Below are 21,980 nucleotides of genomic sequence, written 5' to 3' on the forward strand. Positions count from 1 at the left end.
GCATAAGCCATCAAAAAAGAAGACAAACCAACAACAATAAGAAGAAAAACTATTAAAAAAATAGCAAAGCAATTCAATATCTGCCACAGGCTCAGGAGATATGGCCTGTGTCACATGCCCCTTTCTCTGCAAATAAAGAGACCCATCAACAAACAAAAAGATGGACTCACTTAGTTTTGTTTTATGAGCATAATGAAGAGGCTTATTTCCTTTTTAAACATAATTTGTTTCAGTTGTTTTGGCTCCTTAAAAAGCTCATTTATTTCTCATTTATATTAAAGATGTGAGGTTGATTTCGACCATTAAATCTCACATGGTTGTGCCGCCTTCTGTTATGACGCCGACAGCCTCTTCTCACGTAAACATTTGCGACGATCACACGAGACGTTCACCATACTCCTTGTGTCGGTGCAGAGAGCTAGGCTTGCCCAAAGTTACACAGGTACGTGGCAAGCTCAAACACCAACACTGAAAAAGTGAGGCTCTCAAGGAGACCAGGACTGTCGTGGTGTTTGTGATGGCTCAGAACAAAGCAAGGCTCTCTGAAAAGTGAGACCTAATGAATATTATAATATCTTTCTTATACAGATCTTTTCTTTACATATCTCTAATTTTCTTTAAAAATTATGAAATAACTTTATTAAGCACCTCTTATAATATTCATCTTATGAAAGTAATAGCCTTGTAAAATACAGAAGCATAAAAGAATCATACTTCCACCTGACCATGGTACTTACTGTCAAAAGGTTCCTGTATTTGTAGGTAATATTTTGCATAGGCACATGCATGTGCCAAAAAAGAAAATGTTGGGATCATAGTATATGTTAGGCTCAACATACAACTTTTTAAAGTCTTCATAATCTGGAGAACTTTCTCATGTTACTGTCTAGAGTGTTACATGTTGACCGAAGAAAGTGATCTGGACAGGCACAGTGCTGACCTGAGCTGCTAATCCGTTCATCTTACCATGGCGCTTCCTGGGTCAGGCTTATTTGGACTTAGAAGCCTCCTTTCTGGCCTGAGGAGTTAATCTCCCATGACAACCCATGCTGGCAATGTGGAAGCAGCCTGGGGAACTTCCCACAAGGGCGAACCGGCTGGCCTGAGCAGGCCTGCCTCTTCCCTGACTGGGGCAATGTTGGAACAAAAGGTCCGCTTACCTTTGTTTGTTCCTGGTCCCAACCAGTTCTCCTGACATTCCAAGATGGTGGCAGTTCCTAACAAAAGAAAAGATAGGTTTACTCAAAAAGATAGGTTTGCTCAAAAGCAAAAATTAGCAATTTTCATAAGCTACAATTAAAACAAAACTTAAGCAAAATGATTAAAGAATAACTTTATAAATCTTTGTCAGTTTTAAGAATGCCCTCAATTACTAACCAAATACTGTATTACAAATAACTAGTTATGAGGTTTTACATTTGTTTAATAGGGAATAATTGGCCCCAATTAAACTGACTAAACTAAGGCTTTTTAGATTACTAAAACAAATTAAACTTTTTAAAATGAGAATTTAGGTGATCTTAAAGCCTTTCTAAAATGGATAATGAAACCGGCTAAGTTGTAATCTCCCTGGTTTTATTAGTTATATTAAGATAAATTAAGTGAGATTAAAATCTTATTTGATTTATTTACCTTTGAAAATGAAGACCGTTTAAGGGTTACACATCCTCAGCCTTGGCGAGTGGACCTCAATTAGTCAAGTCAGAATGTCTTTAAAAGCTTTGTGCTTATTGCTTCCAGCATGGAGCGAGGTGTTCATTAAGGAACCAAAAGTCTCATAAAAAATCCAAAGTTGCACTAGTGAAAAAACGCTCAACAAGATGAAAACTGATCACATCTTTTTCAGAAAACCCAGTAGTTATTTTAAAAGCAGTTTTTAAACACGATTTGGTTTTGCGTAGTTTTAACCTGCCACTCAAGCAGCTCGATACCATGTGGACTCTTTAAACAGCATTTAAGTCTACGGTGAATATATAATGGTACATTTAATTTTATACCATGTTTAAATAAGCTGTACAATATTTAGTGTGCCCCTTTTATGACAAGCATTGTTAAAGGAGATCTTTCCCTGTTTACAACTATTTATGAAGGCCTTTTTAAATAAGAGAAACATGAAGCTATTAGCTCACACACACGAGATTTCTTTCAAAAGTTTATTTAGTATCAAGCAAGAGGAGACTTTGCTCAACACTACAGAACATTTCAAGACTTGAGTTACAAAAGAATACCACATTATTTGCACCTGTAATTGGCTTCCCTTTTTACGCATGTTGGCAAGAGAAAAAAAAAAAAACTAGTATATGGCTGAAAGATAAAATAACTAAATTCTATGGAAACCTTTAAAATGAAAGGTGAGGCTTATGTTAATAGAATGGATTAACATATTTAGTAAACCTATTTTTTAACACTAGTTAATCAAAGTTATTTTTTTTCCTTTTGATGACCTATTTTTTCATATACAGACTGGAAATAACAAAATTTTACATGTCTTTTTTTTCCTGACCAGGCTGATGTTTCAACAAAGTAGTTTAAAGTTCCATCCATTCATATTTTAAGCATTTTATTTATTTAAAAAGGGATTGTTCATAGAAAAAAATTACTTTGAACAGTATACAGGACGGTTGGAGATTGGCTATTTCACAACATCAGACAGTACAATCAGTATCTGCCATATGGCTGGTCTCTGTAGATGCCCTTCGCTGCCCTTGCTGAAGGCGCCTTGTGTCTTGAGTTAGTCCACTCCTCTTGTCCTAAAATCAGTAAGATGAATCACAATTAGTTCACAGCCCTGATCCCACTGGCTGCATTTGTCAGAATCTGATTTTGTCCTAAACCAATGGTAGGTATCATATTGAAGATACATATCCCTGATGTGCTGGCAAGAGAAACACAAGAGAATTTACTTTAAAATAATTGCAAACACAATGGAAAATGATTATCTCTCTAGCAAAATTATGAGCACTGGAAGAAATACAATTTTGTACGTGAAATGGTGATCGACTTTTCAAAAACTTTTCTTCTGCTATTCACTCAACTATAGCACCCAGACTCATGGAAGAAATCGAACTGCCTTTTGCCAAACATTAAGACATTTATGAGTGGGAGAGAGAAGAGGAAAGATCCCTTAAATTTCTCCTAAGAGTGAACACAAGAAAAAAAGAACAAAGATAATCTGTGAAGACCACAGGAGGAAACAGGAGAGAACAAATGGGAACAGAAAGGATGAGAAGGAGGTGCTGGCCTCTCTTCATAGATCCTTCCACAGACAGCAGCCTGGGTGGTAACTGACACCTCTATGACGCTTTCTGGATAGGAAATAAGCATGGTGACACAATGTCAAAGTGCACTCGTTACAATACGAAGTCCAGACTGGACATACCGGTATAACAGAGAACAGCCTCTCGTCTCTATTTCCTGAAATCAAACACCTGTTCGGCCTTCGGACTTTCAGGGAATTATCTACAGGTCTTTGACATCAAACAGTTAACTTCCCTGCTGCAACACACAGCAATTTAAAAGCCATGCGTCCACAGAGACCAATTTAAAAAGCTGTGAAAGAAAAATGCTTAAAATGACCTCTCTTTTGATAGGAACATGCAATCAACGTCATTCCCTCAAGCTAACTTGCATCAATTTAAGTCGACAGCAGTCAGCAAGCCAATGTATTTCTCTTAAGTGTTTGTTACGAATAACGGGAATAAAAAGAAAGAAAGGAAGGGGAAAAAAGAAAAAAAAAAAACAAGGTGCGGTCACCACGGCTCGGGGTAGGTGACACAACAAAATGCACTTCAAAAGAGATGCCCAAAAATGGCTTTTCAGTTATGTTCAGAGAAATGTCATAACATCCATTAACCACAGTCCTGACTCACTTGCCTGGGTACCAGACATTCTCAGAACTCTGGAGCTGATTGAAGCTTCACGTTCTCTGATCTCTTTGCCCTGCGGCAAAGGAACTTCTTACTACGGTTTGGTGGCCGCTGCCAATTCTTTTAATTAAACCTATCATCCTTCTGCGTATTGAAACTTGGGATATGGATTCCCCGGGATCTCTACCAGCTCCCACTGATTGAGAGGAGGTGAGCTGTTTTCTACAGGCCTGACAGACCTTGTCTCTCCTGCTGGCTCGGTGCTTTTATAACCTTTTGGGGAAAAGCTCCTGGTGTAATTTCTTCACAGGACTTGGGACGGAGAGATGAATTAAAATATAAAGATAAGGGTGTGAGGATCACTTTAGAGCTGTGGTTAAATTGCTTCATTTTCCTTTACTGTCAAGAAGTAAAGACACTTCAAAAAGACCCATACGATCAAGCGTTTGCAGTTAGCCAACTCTGAGTGAGGAGGTGAGCACGTGGCTATCAAGCTAAGTAGAAAATCTACGTTCAGAATCGGATTTCGTGTCATTTCCTATAAATCTTTAGTTCTTTTTAAGTACTGCATGGACATACTAAAGGAGTCTCTGGAAATAGCTAGATATGCACAGAGAAATCAACTGGGAGGGGTTTGCTGTTTCATCACCAAAACAAAACAAATACTGATCTGAATGGCAGGGTCTTGGGACGGCCACTCGCCCTCCCTCTCCATGGCTGCCCTGGCCACTCACTCACCATAGGAATCGTACGTCTCCTCGCTGAGTCCATGGCCATAGTCGTAGTAGTCAGCACCACTGCATGAACAAGAGAAAACACAGCACAAAATGATTTGGCTGGGAGTTTATAGCATATCCACTTAAGTCATCCAAACCCTAAATAAACTGGTAACTCATAAAGAACAGGGCTAAAACAATGAAATAGGTTTCTTCTTAGATGCCATTTCTAGGACAGAAGCCTTAGACCTCAGGATTATCAAAGGCCTTCTCTTATTCTCCAATTTTAATACGTAAAAGGTATGTGTGCCGTCTTAACCACAACATCTGGATAATCAACATACAGTATGTGCTCAGAGTGTATGAGAGACCACAAAGACAGGACCTGTCCCAAAAGGGCGAGGTTTGCCGAGAAGCACATTCCCTGTGTGCATGACTCTAGCGCCACCCGCAAGAGGCTGGACTGCGCCCTTCACCCTAGGAACAGACAATGGTGAGCACCGCTTCTGGACCCAGCAGACGCTGACCCTGTGCGCCTCCCCGAGGGCCTGGGCGTCTCACTACCTCACTTTATGAGACACCAGAAACGAGGGCCCAGATCGAGGGCATAGCTGCATCATGGTCAGAGTGGTGCGCCAGATACCTGGGCGCCAAGGACCACGTGGAGCAGGAGAGCCGGCGAAGGACCCGGAGCTAGTCACGAGGCTGAGAATCTTTCCAAAGCACAGGCAAATCTACGTTCTAATCTATATCCTTGAGATAACAAGCGGGCAGGAGCCTGTTAGCTCTGCCATTTTGCAGACAGACAGTGCAAAACAGACTGAATACATATAACTTATTTGAACTGTGTACATTTTTACAGGACTAGATTTGTGGAAAAGCTAGATGAGTGTCTAGGAAGGGTTTCTACTTACACTCTTTGGCTTTTCTTCTACTCTATTCCATTTTGTAGGAAAACAATTCTCCCTGTTATTTCTACTTCAAAAATCAAATAAGCTTCTAATCAAAATGGAAAGTGACCCAGCTCAGCCGTGTCGTAGCCTGGGCTGTGAAAACATGGCCTGTGTTAAGTCCTTCTCCAGGTGCTGCCGAGCTACGGGAAGCACTGCAGCCACGCATCCCCAGCAAGGACACCACTGCCCCTTCACAGACAGGGACACTACTACTCAGCAGAGGGCTATGAAGCCAGCTCAGGATGTCCCGGAGAACAGGACAGCCGAGCCCATCAATGGGGCAGGTACAACCCCCATGATTCCTTTCTTGTGTAGATGACACCCGCGACTGTCAGTTCTTTTTTGTTGTTGTTGCAGTACTGGGGATGGAACCCAGCATTCTGCCTCCGAGCTACACATCCAGCCCTATTTTTTTTTATTCTTTATTTTCAAACAGGGTCTGAGTTGTGAAGGGCCTTACTAAGTAGCTGAGGCTGGCCGTGAACCGTGATCCTCCTGTCTCAGCCTCCTAAATGCTGGGATTGATTACAAGTGTGCGCCATCATGTCCACAAAAGTTTTTTACCCCAATATAACGTATGAATATAATGCACCAATAAAAAAAAAGAAGTAGAATGCTCCTGGGTTCAATCCCAAATACCACAAACATAAATACATACATATATACATACACAAAAAAAGTGTGCGCCACCACACCCAACTTTAATTGTCAGTTCTAAGGACTACAGCAGAGAATGGCGATTCCTGTGAGAATATCAGCAACTGAGTGATGCTCCTCTGTCAAGCCTGCGGGGGCGAGTCCTTACATCTTCTATCCCTTCTACCAGAGGCCCTCTCCTCTCCTCTGCTCTCCTTTCCTTTTCTCCTCTCTCCTCCCCTTCCCCTCTTCTCTCCTCTCCCCTCCCCTCTCTCCTCCTCTTCTCCTCCCTTCTCCCTGATCTGCCCTCCCCCACAGATTTCGGCCTCAATGCTGCTCCACAGAGTGCCCCTCGCCCCAGCCCATTGTGGTCAGGTCCCAACACAGCGCACTTTCAGTTCTCACCCTGGTGGCCTGGAGGGACAGGCATGGAGAAAGGGGAGCTCCCCCTGATGCCAGCGTGTCCAGAATGGTTACCTAGAGAACACAGTGCTGGAGCAGCTTTCGGAGAAGCTAGAGGAACAGAGGCGGAGCGGAGGCCATGGAGACAGGGCCTGCCAGGCAGGAGGAACAGGACACAGAAAGCAGAGGCAGGAAGCAGGCTGGGAAATCATCACCTGCAAGTGGTTCTGTCAGACAGAGCTAATATGCCTTAATAGAATGCACAGGTCAGAATATGTCTCAGTAGAACATGTGTCCTCCATGTGCAGAATATAGGGCATACCTTGTTTTCCTGGATTAATCACATCCTTGCAAGTTAATTAAGTGCAGCCTAACATACTGGCGAGGTGCTATTTCTCTTGCAAACATAAGCTCGCAGGAATGCGCCGTTGAGTTCCGCCGGCTCCTTTCAATATCGCCGGACAGAGGGCAGTCACCACGCCAGCCGATGCGGTACTAAATGGCAATGTGCAGTTTTCCTTCATAGGTACATGTAGCTACAGGGTTTTTAAAAACGGTCTTCAAATTGAGGTCATGCTTCTACAGAAGTTATAGAGGAGCCGGACATGGTGGTTCATGCTTGTAACCCCAGCATTTGGAAGGCTGAGACAAGAGGGTTGTGATTTATGGAGAGCCTCAGCTGCTCCTTAGTGAGGCCTTTGCAACTCAGTGAGACCCTGTTTCAAAATAAAGAATAAAAAATAGGAATGGGGGATGCAGCTTGGAGGTAAAATGCCCCTGGGTTCCATCCCCAGTGGCATACACACGCCACACAACACACACACACACACACACACACACACACACACACACACACACACGTTATAGAGGAAAGGAGCATATGTGAGGAATGAGCTGTGTGGCTCCACGTTGCCACACTGACAGCTGCCCACGGGTCTCATCTTACTTCATTTAAAATAATCTGCTTGTACAGACTGGGCACCGAGGCTCCGGGTCACCACCCTGTGAGTGGGGAGCTTACGCCCACAGCTCAGTAAGCTGCCGCTGTCACGCGCTGGACACAGGCTGGAGGCAGGCTCTGCTCTCCACGGCTTACGGGAGGTTCCTGCTGTCCTCTGACTTTTCAGAAGCCTCTTGTTGGCTCCCTAGGGGTCACATGGTCCCTTCTCCTGCTCAAAAACACAAGTCAGGGTCCACGGGAAGCTCAGTGCTGCATGTTACAGCATCCGGACCTGCGTTAGTTTTCTCTGGCCTCAAATTCCTCTCCTCCCCTTCTCTAGTCCTAATTTTTCCTCAAGGTATAATAAACATTTACAGCGAGAAGAAAGAAGAGGGACGAGCTGACAAAAGAACGAATACATTTGCACATTAGAAAAGATAACCCAACACAGATGAACCACCATAGAAACAGCTTTCTTATTTAACATACTGTAGCTTTAAATCTGTGGGCACTTTAAGAGTAAAATATTTATTTCTTCTCCTGAGAACAGAAATCAGAACCAACTAAACCTTTTGATACAATGTCAGTGTCAAATATTAGTCATGACATCTGTGTCTAAACTTGGCCCTTGGCCCGCAGCGCTGCCTGGGGAGAGGGGGTCGGCTCACTGGGTCTCGCGCTTGGTGTCCAGGCCGGGGCTGAGGAGATGCGGCTTCACCCAGGCAGCTCTAGCCTTCTCAAGGGCTCGTCTGCAGCATCTGGCCCCCAAACAGCCAAATACCTTCTCATTTCGTTGAAAATAAACTAGCGAATGCTTTGGAGAAGCTCAATACTAAATTAAATGAACCTTGGTCTTCTTTCTAAAGGTCAAAAATGACATCATAAATGGCTCCTTAGAAAAATAAAACTAAGATGTTCTTGCAGATTTTATCACTGGCACAAATAGAGTAACCTCTTCAAAGAATGAAGAGAACTTCCCTTACTAAGACAGCTCCTGAATGTTTGACTTAAATTGACTTAAAAACTATAAATGCTAGGTATTGAGACCAATACAGAGTCTGGCAAGGGCTTTTGGACCAAACTAAGCCTTGTTATTAAGAGAAATGAGTAGTAATGAGCATCAGTAGCCTGGAAATTTATCTGTGAAGTGCTTTAACATAGTTCAGTATATTAAAAAATAGGTAGAGGAAGGAAGAATGTTTTCCAATGAACAGGATGATAAAAGGTAGTAATAATTTGGTCCCGCAATGTTTGGTGATAAGACAATCCCAGTTTTGACAACTGAAAACTTGAAACTGACATTTGCTATCATTTCCCCCAGTTTCTGATTATTTACTGCAAGACTGTCATCCAGCCGAGAAGCAGAGAGCAGCTGAGCCCCCGCTCCCACCTGTCAGTTCCATCTGAATTGCTTTCGCAGCATTTCATTTCCTGCACCTCAAATGTCTATTAACCAGAGACGTGTCCTATTTCCCAAGGATAAACTAAGAACCTGAGATATGGCAAAGGGGAAATACACTAGCATCCTTTCGTTCGCGGATACAACTTATTAATAAGAGGCAAGAAAACACATGCTGCTGAGCACTCCTCAACTCTATCAAAAGGGATCAAGCCAGCATCTCTCTCCCTCAACAGGTCAAGAATGGGCTTCCCCTCTAGTGCTAAGACCACACCTCCCAAGCCTCCCTCTTTACCCATTCCAGCACTAGATGAAGGGTCAGAGAAAATCTGAGTGTTCAGCATAATTCCTGGCTTTTCTGGGACTCTTGATTCCATCAACCTGGGTCAAGACACAGCCTCCAGCAGTGGAGGATAGTACGCCCCTGTGACCCACAAACTGAGCCAAACTCCAACTAGGATGAAGTGCTCTCTTCCCTTGAGTGGGTGAAGTTACTCACCCTCTACCCCTCGAGCTCCATGCCGCTCCTCCATGTCAACTCTGAGGCCACTGGAAACCATCTCATGAGGCCCCTTTGCTTGTATTTGTGTCAGCTCGGGAAGTTCTAGATCACATCTACTCCACTGCCAGCCTGCCCAGAGTTCTCCACATCCCTCGGAGGTCCCAATCCTTTACCCGACTCTGCAATCCATTGCTGCCAAGCCCCTATATATCCTCAGTCTCTTTGAAATCTTGCTCAGTGGAAACTTAATTTATCTCTAATTCTGGGCCTAGAGGAAAGACGAGTATTCATTTCATTTTCTTATGTCACTTTCTATGAGTTTTCTCTTTTAGTTTCTAGTATTACACTATCCTTTCAATCATAGGCCTTTTTCTGGACTCCTCTTAAACTTCTCAGCCTGTCAAGACAACCAAGAAACTCTAAGCTGCTGCTAAATTTGATGGCCAAATCTTGGTTCTCAGGTTATTGGCGGTTGTATGATACAGGTGATCACAACATTTACTTGATATTCTCTCAGTACTTGGCTTCCAGGAGAGTCTACTGCTTGCATTTCTTTATTCATCGTGGACTTTGTATCAGTCAACAGTCAACATGCCAATTTCACTTCTTCTTTTATACCTCTTAAGGTTAGAGTGTTTCAGAGTTCAGACCTTAATCCTCTTTCTTCTTATAAAACAATTTCCCTGGTGATCTTATCTGTTCTCTTGGCTTTAAGTAAAATTTAAACAGTAAAACTGCACACATTTATAGCTTCTGTCCAGACATTTCGCCTAAGGTTTGCATTCACATATTAACTGCTTCCTTCACACCTCTAACTTTGAAGTCTACCAGACGCAGCAAATGTAAGAAGGCCCAGAGTCTACTGAATGACGATCATAGCCCTAAATCTGTTCCACCGAAGTCTTCCTATATTTCATTTGGTAGCAAATTATTTTCCTTGTTTGTTTAGGAGAAATGTGTGGAATCATTCTTGTTGCTGGCTATTTCCTTCACCCAGAGGAGACTATGCCTACAAATACCTGCATGGCTAACTTACCTCCCCTAACTCTGCTTATGTGGTTCTGTTTCAGCAAGGCCCACTTGGATGACAACTTTGATCTGACCCCAACGACGCTGCTCTGTACACCCTGCTCCAGGGAGTTGCCAGCTTGGATGCACCATATACACACAGTTACCCCCCTTATTCTCTAGTCACCTCCACCGAATGCGAATGCAGGATCTGCAAGGGAGGGGCTGTGTCTGCTTTATTCACTCACGTACCTCAGCTCCCTTAGAACTCTGGCTCGGGCACAGTAGTTACTCAGTAAATACCTGTTTCATACAGTAGCCGGACTGGTGGAAAACCATGTGCCGAGAGCAGCTGAGAAATGGCAAAAGGACATTAGAGGACAGAAGTGAAAAGGAGGGGTGGGTGTGAGGTAGGATAGAAGGAGTGAAAGGAACAGGTAGAAAGAAAACATTCAGGAAGAACAAAGGAAATGTAACTTCAATACGGAAGCCTGTGGTAACATTCCCCAGCACTCTCCACTCCCCAGCCAGGCCCGCTGGTCCAGGTTTCTGAGGAATTTACAAGTCTTTAAAAACGACCCTGAGAATTGTTGACCGTTTTCAAAGAGGCATCTATTGACTAGACAATGGGGACCACACAAGAGACCCAGAAAAGAGGCTGGATGCTGGACACCATACTGGAAATTCCTTACAAAATGCCTTGAGCCTTGGTTCTCCACCCTAGGAAGAGCTACCTGCTGGTAGAAGACAGAGGTCGCACGGAAGAGCAACGTAAACGGTATAAACTGAAGAATAACTTCCTTGGGTATATTGCTGGCCACCCTTGAATATCTCAAATAAAGACACTGAAGGCCCCACCGGGACCTGAAGACGACCAAGCCAGTAAATCACCTTGCGATTACCAGTGTGGCACCCACCTCGCATGCCTCCTCAGACCCACCCCTCACAAAACTCTCCTACAAGGGAAGAGTCATGAGACCCCAGAGGCACACCTCTCACTCTGGAGGTGGCCTGCATTCTCCCTCAAATGAACCTCCATGTCTCTGGCGGCCTTGTGTGAAAACTCTAAGCAAGGACCTCGCTGGTCCTGAGTTGTGCTTCCCGGTCTCTCTCATTGGCGAGTCCTTCAGACCCACCCCGGGGTCACCTCTTCTCCTGTAATGGGCAGCGCAGACAGACAGGTGTTCCAAGTCCGTTCTCTCCAATCAATTCTATTCATGTGCTCGTTTTCTTTCCTTCAGTACTGGGAGTTGAACCCAGATACATTCTATCGAGCGACTCCCCAGCCCTATTTTACTTTAAAATTTTTTTTTGAATAAGGGTCTCTCTAAGTTGCTGAGGCTGACCTTGAACCAGAAATCTTCCTGTCTTGATCTCCCAAGGACCAGGATTATAGGCTGAACCACTGTGACTGGCTCAATCCTTGTTTTTAAAGGCTTTTTAAAGTTTACATTGCCTTTCTTTAATCTTTGAATTCTCAAAAACCTCTGTCTGGAGTAAACATGTTATATTATATGTTAAAAAAAAAGGCATACAATGGCAACCACATCTAATTACTATTTGGTGTCTACAGTGCTTGTATTAAGCACATATCAGGCATTCTAAAAACATAAATGGCGGACTGCTGTGAACACTGGGACTGGGAGCTCTGTCCACATCTCATGGACAGTCTATGGTAATGGTGCTTTGTGACCACATGGCAGGGACAACCAGGGGTGGGGTGGGGTGGAGGTTAGTGAATCCCCTTCAGAAGTCAACTAAGTTCTTTACTATTTGAATGTAATTCAAAAGAGCACTTTTTCCTAATTATTTTGACCTGTTTCGTGAAGGAAACTCATAGCTGGGCCCATTCTGGGAAAGTGAAGATTTTAGCTAAGAGTGCTTACTGTGTGACCTGTTACTGGGGAAACCCGAAGGACTGGACAGGCACAGCCAAATAACTCGCCTACCTGAGGCCTGTCTAGCATTTCCATTCTTCTTAGGAACCTCAGATCCTCAGACTAACCATTAAGAATTTCTGTAGATAAAGCTGAATAAATGAAAAGTAATATCTAAAATAAAAATTGAAGACTATGCTTTTTTTTCTCATTATCATAGTTAACTGAAGATTTGAAATTCCTTCAGGGTAAATGGTCAAAAAATTTCCAATCTGCTTTCAATAAGAGCCTTACTTATTTAATAGATCTTTCCTAACATTTAATAATATTTCCCCAGGAGGCTATTGTATGAGTTATGAAATCAGGTTGTACCAGTTGGATGAAAGAAGAGTTCACCCCTCCCTTCTGGCCTTTGACTGATAGCTTTCACCAGCTCCCAATGGACGTGCTCCCACCCTAGGGCCACTGCCACCCGACCTGGGAGAGGAGATGTGACCTTCCCTCCCCTGCTGTCTTCTGTGTTTACTAAAGATGCTCAGACTAAGTACACGCATGGTAACCTTCTGTCCCTTGTCACCTGAGAATGGGGGCTCTGAGGGGCCAGTCCTGGTGTGTGAGGTCCAAGTGGTGCTTCCCCATGTGGGAGGCAGGCAGCAGAGTCTGACATCTCTGCCTTCCAGGAGCTCAGAATATGAGGACAATTCACTTGATGGAAAAGCTGTACAGGGTTTACACTCTCTTAGACAACTTACCCTATACATGCTTGCTACTGAGTTTATCACTAATTATCTCCCTCTTTGACCATTAATATGGTTACATCTTTGAAATCGTCTAGAACAGTGGTTTTCAGTAAGTGGCATGTGGCTTTGGGGTTCCTCGTGATAAGATATTTTCACAATAATACTAGAGGTTGCCTTTTTTCATTATGCTGATATTTGCACCAAATGTGGTGGGTACAATCATTGGCACATTACCAAAAATCATGGCAGGTGCAACGTATCATTCATAATTCTATTACCTCTCAACAACTGAGCACATCTGTGCATAGTTCTGTAGAAATACAAGAAGAGGCCTCTTGTAGTGACTCTGGACAGACCGAAGTGTGGCAGCCTTGGCCCTGAGGATGAGCAACTGGGAAACTCTGTATCTGTGGGAGCTAGCTGCTGTTTTCACAAATCATCACTTTAACTTGAAAGAATGAATGGCAGCAAACTACGGGGCTGTTGGCAGATGTTTTCTCAAAAACGAATGAAGTGAGCCTGCCACCTGAAGAAAAACTGCAGTTGTTTTCCTTAGCTTTTTCATTGCTGTGACCAAAATACCTAGCAGAACTCAGATGAAGAAAGGCTTATTTTACTGGCCCCAACTTCAGAGGTTGGTCCATGATCAGCTGGCTCACAGCAAGAACAGCTCTGCTGCGGGGTTTTGGGGCGTGACAGAATAGGAAAAGTGCCCTTAACTCAGAACAAAAAGTGAGGAGGAGCAGAGGGATGGATCTACCTGCTCCAGCCATCCTCCACCTCTGAACTTGGCTGCATTGCTTAACATATAAGTTTTTTTTTCCCCCTTTTGGTACTGAAGATGGAACCTAGGGCCATTCTACCTCCGAGCTATACCTTCAGACCTATTTTTTATTCTTTATTTTGAAACAGGGTTTCACTGAGTTGCAAAGGGCTCACTAAGTAGCTGAGGCTGTCCGCGAACCACGATTCTCCTGTTTCAGCCTCCTGAATGCTGGGATTACAAGTGTGCTTGTAATCCTACCACGCCTGGCTCAACATACATATAAGCTTCTTTGAGGGAAATTTTATTTCCAAGCCATGATATTCTATCCATGGCCCCCAGAGCTCATGTCCATCTTGCAGAACAAAGTATAGTCAGTCTATCTCCAAGAGTCCTCAGTCTTAATAGCTCCAAAATTGATCAAATGTCCAAAGTCTCCTTTGAGACTTAAGGCAGACTTTCAGCTGTGAGCCCTGGTTTAAAAAAAAAAAAAAAGAACCTTACATTCTTCTAACAAATAGCACAGAATAAGCACTTATTTCCAAAGGAAGGAATAGGAGTATAGCGACAAGATTGGAATCAAAACAAGACTGAAACCCAGAAGGGCAAACATTAAACTGAAGCCCCACATCCAGCACTGGCACTTGGTGGTGAGATGCGATCTCCAAAGGGCGTCAGGAGCCCATTCTCACAGCCTCCCCAGCTGCCGCTGGTGTGGCTGCTCTGAGCCTGCTCTACTGCCTGCAGCCTGCAGCCTTCCCTGGCAGGTGTTACACATTCCTAGCAACTCTTATTTCCCACAGTTCTCCACTGCAGCCTTGCTTCACTCTCACAGCTTCACAAACTGTCCCTCGTGGCTTGACCCAAGTGATTCCCACCCTGTTACAAAGTATCTAGCTTCCTAGGCTTTCCTCTGACTTCTGGGTGTAAGCCTCATAACCCTTAACTCCAGCCTCCTGCATCCCTGCAGAACCTGCACCATGTGGACAACGCCAAAGTCTGCCACCTGCTCAAGCAATAGCTGGGCCCTCTTGAGTTAGAGTCACAGTCTTCTGGAGCAAACAGGTGAAAAAGAGAAAAACTAGGATTCCATATAAGCAACAAAAACACAGATTTCCTCAAATCATAAAAAACAGCTTCGGCATGGCAACCACTTCTGTTCACTAATTGTTTAGTGCCAGGAATAGAAGCAAGTTTATGTTTCTACATAAACTTGGGTTTGAAATAAGTAATTCTCCTTAGAAATTAGAATTCACACACATTTGCCAATATAGGTGTATCTTACTTTATTACCGTTTGCTTTATTGTGCTTCAAAGATAGCTCTTCTTTACTAACTGAAGGTTCTTGGCAACATTGCACGAAGTGCGTCTACTGGCGCCATTTTTCCTGTGTCTATTCACTTTATGTTTCTGTGTTACACTTGTGATATTTGGAAAATTTCCAACTTTCATTAATTATTGTATCTATCATGGTGATCGTGATTAGATCTTTGGTGCTGCACTCACAGAAGAGGGCAAACTTATACATGCTGTGTGTTCTGACTGCTTCGCCAAACAGCTCTTCAGGCCTCCTTATTCCATGAGAACCGACACTATTGGAATTAGGACTGACAGTAACCCCACAATGGCCTACGAGTGTTCACCTGGAAGGAAGAGTCATGAGTCTCTCATTTTAAGTCAAAAGCAGAAAAGACAAAGCTTCTCAAGGGTAACGTTGAGATTGGCACAAAGCGAGGCCTCTTTTGCAAAACAGCAGGAAAAGGAAATTAAAGGTGGGACTGCAGTGAACACGTGAACAGCAACAAAGGAGAGATGGATATGAAGATATGGAGAACATTTTAGTGGTACAAACAGAAGAGCAAAGTGGCCACAACATTCCAAGCCAAAGCCAAGTCCAGAACATGGGCCTCACTCTCCTAACCCCATGAAGACCAAGAGAATTGAGGAGGCTCAAGAAGAGAAATTTGATGCCAGCAGAGGCTGGTTCCTGAGCCTGAAAGGAAGCCGTCTCCACAACTCAGTAGTGCACGAGGAAGCAGTGAACATTGAGTGCTGATGTAGGAGCTGTAGTGAGTTATCCAGAAGACCGTGCTAAGATAATCGATGACGGTGCCATTAAGGATGCTTGCGAGGAGGAGAAAAAAATATCATCGTTAATAGGGATTGAAAGGAGCATCTGAGACTTCAGCAGAAGAAAAAATGCCAATGAGGTAGAATCAAGGCAAGTACAATCAAGGCCCCACAAAGTGGGCCTGAAGATGTGCAGGAAATGGCTGCGCTCTCATGATGAAACTTTAATGGCCAAGGACTTGCTTCTTTTGGATGAGCAGAGGAAATGGGTTTTGGAGAAGGAATCTACTCCTGGTGAGAGGTGCTGGGAACACGGAGGAAACGGTCACCAAGAACTTAGAATTCTACACAAACTTAGAGCAGCAGCAGGGTTTGAGAAGACCGACTTTGAGTTAGGAAGATGTTCTACTGCGGGCAAAATGCTATCGATATCACGTACTAGAGTCTTCAAGTTTTACTACTGAAGAGGTCCACTTTTTAAGGCTAGGGCTGTTACTGAGAGGGGTTGCTTCTTAAGGATGTGAACTTCACTTCTGCTTTAAGAAATTGCCACAGCCACCTGAGCCTTCAGCAATCACCATCCTGAATGGGCCGCAGCATCCGCCACCAAAAAGATTACGACTCACTGACAGCTCCCATGTCATTAGCATTTTTTAGCAATAAAATATTTTTTAATTAAGGAATGCACCTTATTGTAGGCATAATGCTACTGCACACTTAATAGACTACTGGATAGTGTAAACATAACTTTTATATTCATTGGGATACCAAAAAAATCTGTGACTTGCTTTATTGCAATATTTGCTTTATTGCTATAGTCTGAAACTGGACCCACTCTATATTTAAGGTATGACTGTAACTGGAATATTTAAATAATTTTCAATTTAAAAGGCAAGACCAAATTTACAGTTTAACCAGGAAATCCCTCTCTAAGAGAAAGGTTCAGTAATCCTATCAACTTATAAAAATTGAAGGTCTGATTCTCTAAATTATAGACCTTTCAGAACCGATATTGTTAGCCTGGCCATGAGGCACCACTGTGCTTAGGAGGGCATTCATCACAAGGCTGGCAGTGGAGGAAGACAAAGGCAAACTCGCCAAATCATGCTGTCATGCTTCTTAAGCTCTGGAAGACGATGTGGTAACGAGAACAGGTGGAAAGCAGGGCTTAATGCAATTGGAGGAATTATTCCAGTTTACAACAGGGCAAGAGGTATAAGGGAATTCTCTATACTTTCCTCCAAATTCTGCTGTGAATTTTAAAGTACTTTACAAAAATAAAGCCTTTAAAAATTACAAATAAAAATGTATGCCTCTTTAATTTTATCAGGGACAAAAATAAATTTTAAAATGAAAGATGAGAGCCGGGCGTTGTGGCACATGCTTGGGAGGAAGAGACAGGAGGATCAAGCAGCTTTGAAGCCAGCCTTGCTGGCTTGAGACCGTTTCCAAATAAAAAAAATATAAAGCCCGGAGGTAGAAGGGTTTCCAGGAACCCCAGTACCATACAAAATAAATAAATAAAATAAAATAAAATAAAAAGACTAAAAAATAGGGGAGGGTATAGCTCAGAGGTACAATGTCCCTGGGTTTCATTCCCAGTACCACACACACACAAAAAGTTGAGAGTTTTTTTTCACTTATTTACTAAAAGGAAGTGTTTTCAGTCCCCTCTGTGGCACATGTGAATGCATGGAATTGTTACTGAAATCCGGGGCCATTATTTCGTTAAACAGGGATTACGCGAACCCAGGCACGATGGTACTTCCACAGCAGAGCTGAGAGCAGACGGCTTCTAAGTGACATACGGGTAGTGTATGCACGTGGGTACACTAAATAAAGGCGTGCTTCGTGTTTTGTGCAGGAAGAAACTGAACTGCATGAAAGTTTATCACACTACTAAGAAGAGCGCACAATTTAAAATTTATCAAACGTTAATTTCTGCAATTTTTTGTTTAGCATTTTCAGAGCACAGCTTACAGCACCTAACATGCAGAACGTGAAACCACGGGTAAGGGGGAACTACGTATGCATGCACGCACACAAGCATGCCTGTGTACACGTGTAATGAGCCTCCTAACACGCAAGCATGCGTATGTTCACATATGTTAAGCTTTGTGACTCCTTGCTGTAGATATTAGAATCCCTATTTTACAAACTAGAAACAGCTCAGAGTTTGACAGGCTAAGAACTATCCTCAAAGCCACAAAGTGGCGAGAGTCGGAGCCAGGACAAGAGTGCAGATCCGTGTAAATTGGAAGCATGCTCTTAATTCCTCTGAGAATAAGGTTGTACATTTCCAGACTTAGCAGTGTCAAATCAACCAGGAACTCCAGCCAGGGAGTGAGTTTCTCGGCACCTCCCCTCCCCCGGGAGCCCACCAAGGCTCTCCCAGGGAAGCACAGCTAGCTCTCTCTGCTCATGTTCCTCCTGCTGACGGCTTTCCCAAGTGTGCTAGTCAGACACACCCTTCTGCCCCCAACACACTCATCTTATGGCTCCCACCGCGCCACACAGACCATCTCTTAGCTATTCCGGCCCAGGAGTCCTTCTGAGTCTCAAATAGCTGCTCACTGTACACAACTTCAGCTGGCAGACCTCGCCCTTGTTGCTACTTCTCCTAGGGTGCCCCCTTCCTCAAAGCTGCCATCTGGGTCAGTATGCTCGTGCAAAATAGTCAGAAGCCCGATGGGAAGAGACCAACCCCACTCTCCCAGCACCCCGACTCAGACGCCACTTCAGTTCAGGGGTCCAACGGGCTCCAAGGGGCCCACCTGAGTCAGTCCCCAGGCCCTGCACCTCAGACAGGTGTCGCTGCATCTCCATGCCAGCCCCTTCTTCACATGGATGCTGGAGAATCAGCAATGATTTACTGGGAGCATTTTACGAAGGAAATCAACTACTCTTATGGAGAGTCTGCAGAATCAGTGAATCGGGACCTTGGATTAAGGTCCAATTCGTTCTGAACCCAGGTTTCCCTTTAAAAACAATGAAATCTTGGGCAGGCAGCTAAGTATTTTGAATTCCAACTTTCAGAAATGTCTCAGACATAAAAGGTGCTCATTAAAACACCAAAAGAGAAATAAACCCATGAAGTCTCTGGCCTGCAGCTACGGCTTACCGAGGGATCCCTGGCCGTGTCTTCTGTGGCAGGTGGTGATATCCGGGGGGTTGTTAACAGAGCTCTCGTGCACAAAGCCACTTCACACTGCATGTGGCCGCTACTGTTCTTAACTCTACTGTTAGATCTGTAGACTTGTTCTGCAGAACCTAGTTATGGAATTAACATCATTTTGTCCACCAAAAATATCTAAGATGCAAACAGTTTTGCCAGAGAATTAAGAGACATGAGTTGGCTTTTTATAGCTGACCTTTCCCTCTCTACTGTAAAATGCTTCTAAATTTTACCTCCACGGGAAAATTGTGGGAACTTATTGGTACTTTACTGAATCAAAAAGAAGAAATCAATTTTGAGAGGTCATGTGGCCCGCCTGCTGCCTTCAGCCTGTCCTAATCAACTAACAAAAATGATTATTTTCAAAGATTTCCTGAGAGGATGCCTGGATAACAATGCGTCCAGTAACATGCTTAAAGAGGTCTGCCACAAAATTCTTACACCTAACCTCCCAGGGGATAGTCAGTGTTCCTTTTATTCTCTTCTCAACAGAGCTTGAGAGTGCTGCTTTTCGTGTAAGAGTGTCAGGGGAAGGAAGATTTCTCAGAGAAGCAATAAAGACACGTGAGCCCTGCAAGTGCCTACCAACACAGGAGGACCCTCTGCAGCGAGAGCTCCCTCCGGCTCACAGCCATGTGGGACACAACGACTTGCAAACAATACACTATTATGACAACAAGTATCATTTATCAAGTGTTTACTATTACTATTAGTCATACATTGTGCTGTGTATACTACACACATTATTTTTCATCTTTAAATAGGTGCAATACACCTATTGCCTCTACTAATAAACATTGGTTGAAAACAGGAGACAAAAGGAATGTTAGATAATTAAGGAGAATGACCAGTAGAATAGAGGAAAGGGATGGGGAGGGTAGTGGAAAGGGAAAAAGGAAGAATCTATGAAAGAAACAGTTCAAATTATGCTTTGCCCATGGATGAAGGTGTTACGGGTCTGGCTATTAGGTTCACAGAGGGGAGCGGAGGGGAGAGGTGGGACTGAGGAGAAACATGCCAAGGCATGGATGCATGTTTGTAAGACTTTGAACTTCAGTAGGTTATATAATTACAACGCACAAATGAAAGAACATTCAAAAAAAGACCTAAACCTTCAGCTTTCACACTATCCTTTGTGAGGTGATCTTTGTGGGGATGTGTGGCATTGTTTATTCAATGTTTGTTCAATGGCTATTTATAGAGCAGCTACTGCGCGCTGGCCTTGGGATTGCAGCAGCAAACACGATTTGGCCTTTGTCATAAAACATGTTTAGTTTTCTGTGCAAATCAGCCAAAAGGAAGTAAGCCAACAGAGTTCCACGATACTGAGAAGCCCAGAGCTTTATAGGAACTCAGAAGGGGGGGCATCCAAACTAATTTATGGGACAAGAGACAGTTTTCAGCCAAGAGAAAGTCTAAATTGAAAACTAAGGGAAAGAAAAGCCAAACAAAGACAAAACAACAACAATGACATCAACCACCACCACCGCAATAAGCAGAGTAACACTCGATCTGACTTGGTGAAAAGAAGTAGCTCATCAGAGACATGAAATGACTCATCTAAAGGTGAATGGCTGGACCGGCGTGGAGTCAGGAAACAGCCTCTTTACTCTAGGTTTCACCCACCTCTTTCTTACTACCATCTAATTTAACTATTGATCACTGTATTCTCAGACTAATAAGAGACATCTCTGGGTGCTTTGTAAACAGTATGTAATTCAGAAAACCAAAGGCGATTGCTGGAATTAAGGTTTCTCATAACTGAAGTCTAAAAGAAAAAGCCAGAGAACTTTCTGACGTGCTCAGACTTCTTGAGACGTTTGGTGACACAGGTGCATACTTATGTAAGCAGTCGCTGAAGCCTGTTTTAAACAGGTGTGAGTATTTTACTACATGTACATTAAATTTTAATAAGATGAAAAAGCAAATTTCTACGATGAAGGGGGAAACGGGCAGGCATTTGTTGCTTACATAACATGCACTCTTTCCTTTCTTACCTTCAGATTCCTTAACAGATGGGCAGGGGTGTCAGTGGAATGGACCCTAAGCACTGGTTTCTTAGCCACTTTTACAGAAAGGGTAGTCAATGAGGTTTAGAAGCAGAACTCAAGCAGTGAACTTCCAGGACATTTTCTAACAGAAGGCCAACCATCCAGGAAGGTCCCTTTCTACCTTTCCCCTTCCTCCAACTGGAGCCTCAACATAGTGGCTCAATTTGTACTAGCCACTGTGACTGAGAGGTCCTGAGCACAGAAGCAGGGCTAAGGAGGGTGATAGGCAAGGGAAGGCAGGGGAGGGCAGAGGAGGGAAGAGAAGGGCAGAGGGCAGGGGATGGCAGGCCTATGTCCTGAGTACCTACTGGGAGCGGGGCGCCAGCCTAGAGCTACTTGCATCCTTTCATGAGAGAAAAAGAAGCATCTAATCTGACGAACTCCTGGTCAGTTCAGAGCTTAACCCAGTCATAAACGATAGTACCGCATTATGAAATAAGGATGTTCAATATCAATGCATTTTTCTGAGACAGAGACCACTAACCATGCTTTCTTATTGAAAGAGAAAATAGCTGTCCTGCCTGGTCCTCCTTTCTAAGAGAAGAGAGAGCAGTAGAATAGTGGAGGGGACTGGGAGAAGGGAAAGGAGATGTGGGAAAGGAGGTTTGAGAGCTGGGCTCAGTGGTGCATGCCGGTCACCCAGTCCTTTGGAAGATGATATAGAAGGATCGCAGGTTCTAGACCAGCAACAATGCAGTAACTTAGTGAGACTCTGTTTGAAAATAAAATAAAATAACATAAAATAAAATAAAATAAGAAAGACTTGGGGTGTAGCTCCAAGGAGAGGCAGAACCACTTCTGGGTTCAATCCCCAGTACCACCCCCACCCTTTAAAACAAAGGTGGCCCAGCTGGGCGTGGTGGCGCACACTTGTAATCTCCG

The 21,980-nt window shown here is 43.6% G+C and overlaps 1 protein-coding gene across 2 annotated transcripts in view; it reads right to left on the reverse strand.

The window, feature by feature from the left end:
• Window positions 1-2,658: 2,658 nt before the first annotated feature.
• Window positions 2,659-21,980, reverse strand: part of KHDRBS3 (KH RNA binding domain containing, signal transduction associated 3) — a gene marked incomplete at both ends in the record, with an annotated part of 181,516 nt that continues 162,194 nt past the window's right edge. For both annotated transcript variants that reach the window (XM_080695126.1, XM_080695125.1), the window contains 2 exons: window positions 2,659-2,750; window positions 4,605-4,663. In XM_080695126.1, coding sequence (XP_080551252.1) covers window positions 2,659-2,750; window positions 4,605-4,663 — 151 coding nt within the window. The remainder of the gene's footprint in view (window positions 2,751-4,604; window positions 4,664-21,980) is intronic.

The sequence above is a fragment of the Muscardinus avellanarius genome (assembly GCF_963383645.1).
Source record: "Muscardinus avellanarius genome assembly, chromosome: 4".
NCBI classification, from domain to species: domain Eukaryota; kingdom Metazoa; phylum Chordata; class Mammalia; order Rodentia; family Gliridae; genus Muscardinus; species Muscardinus avellanarius.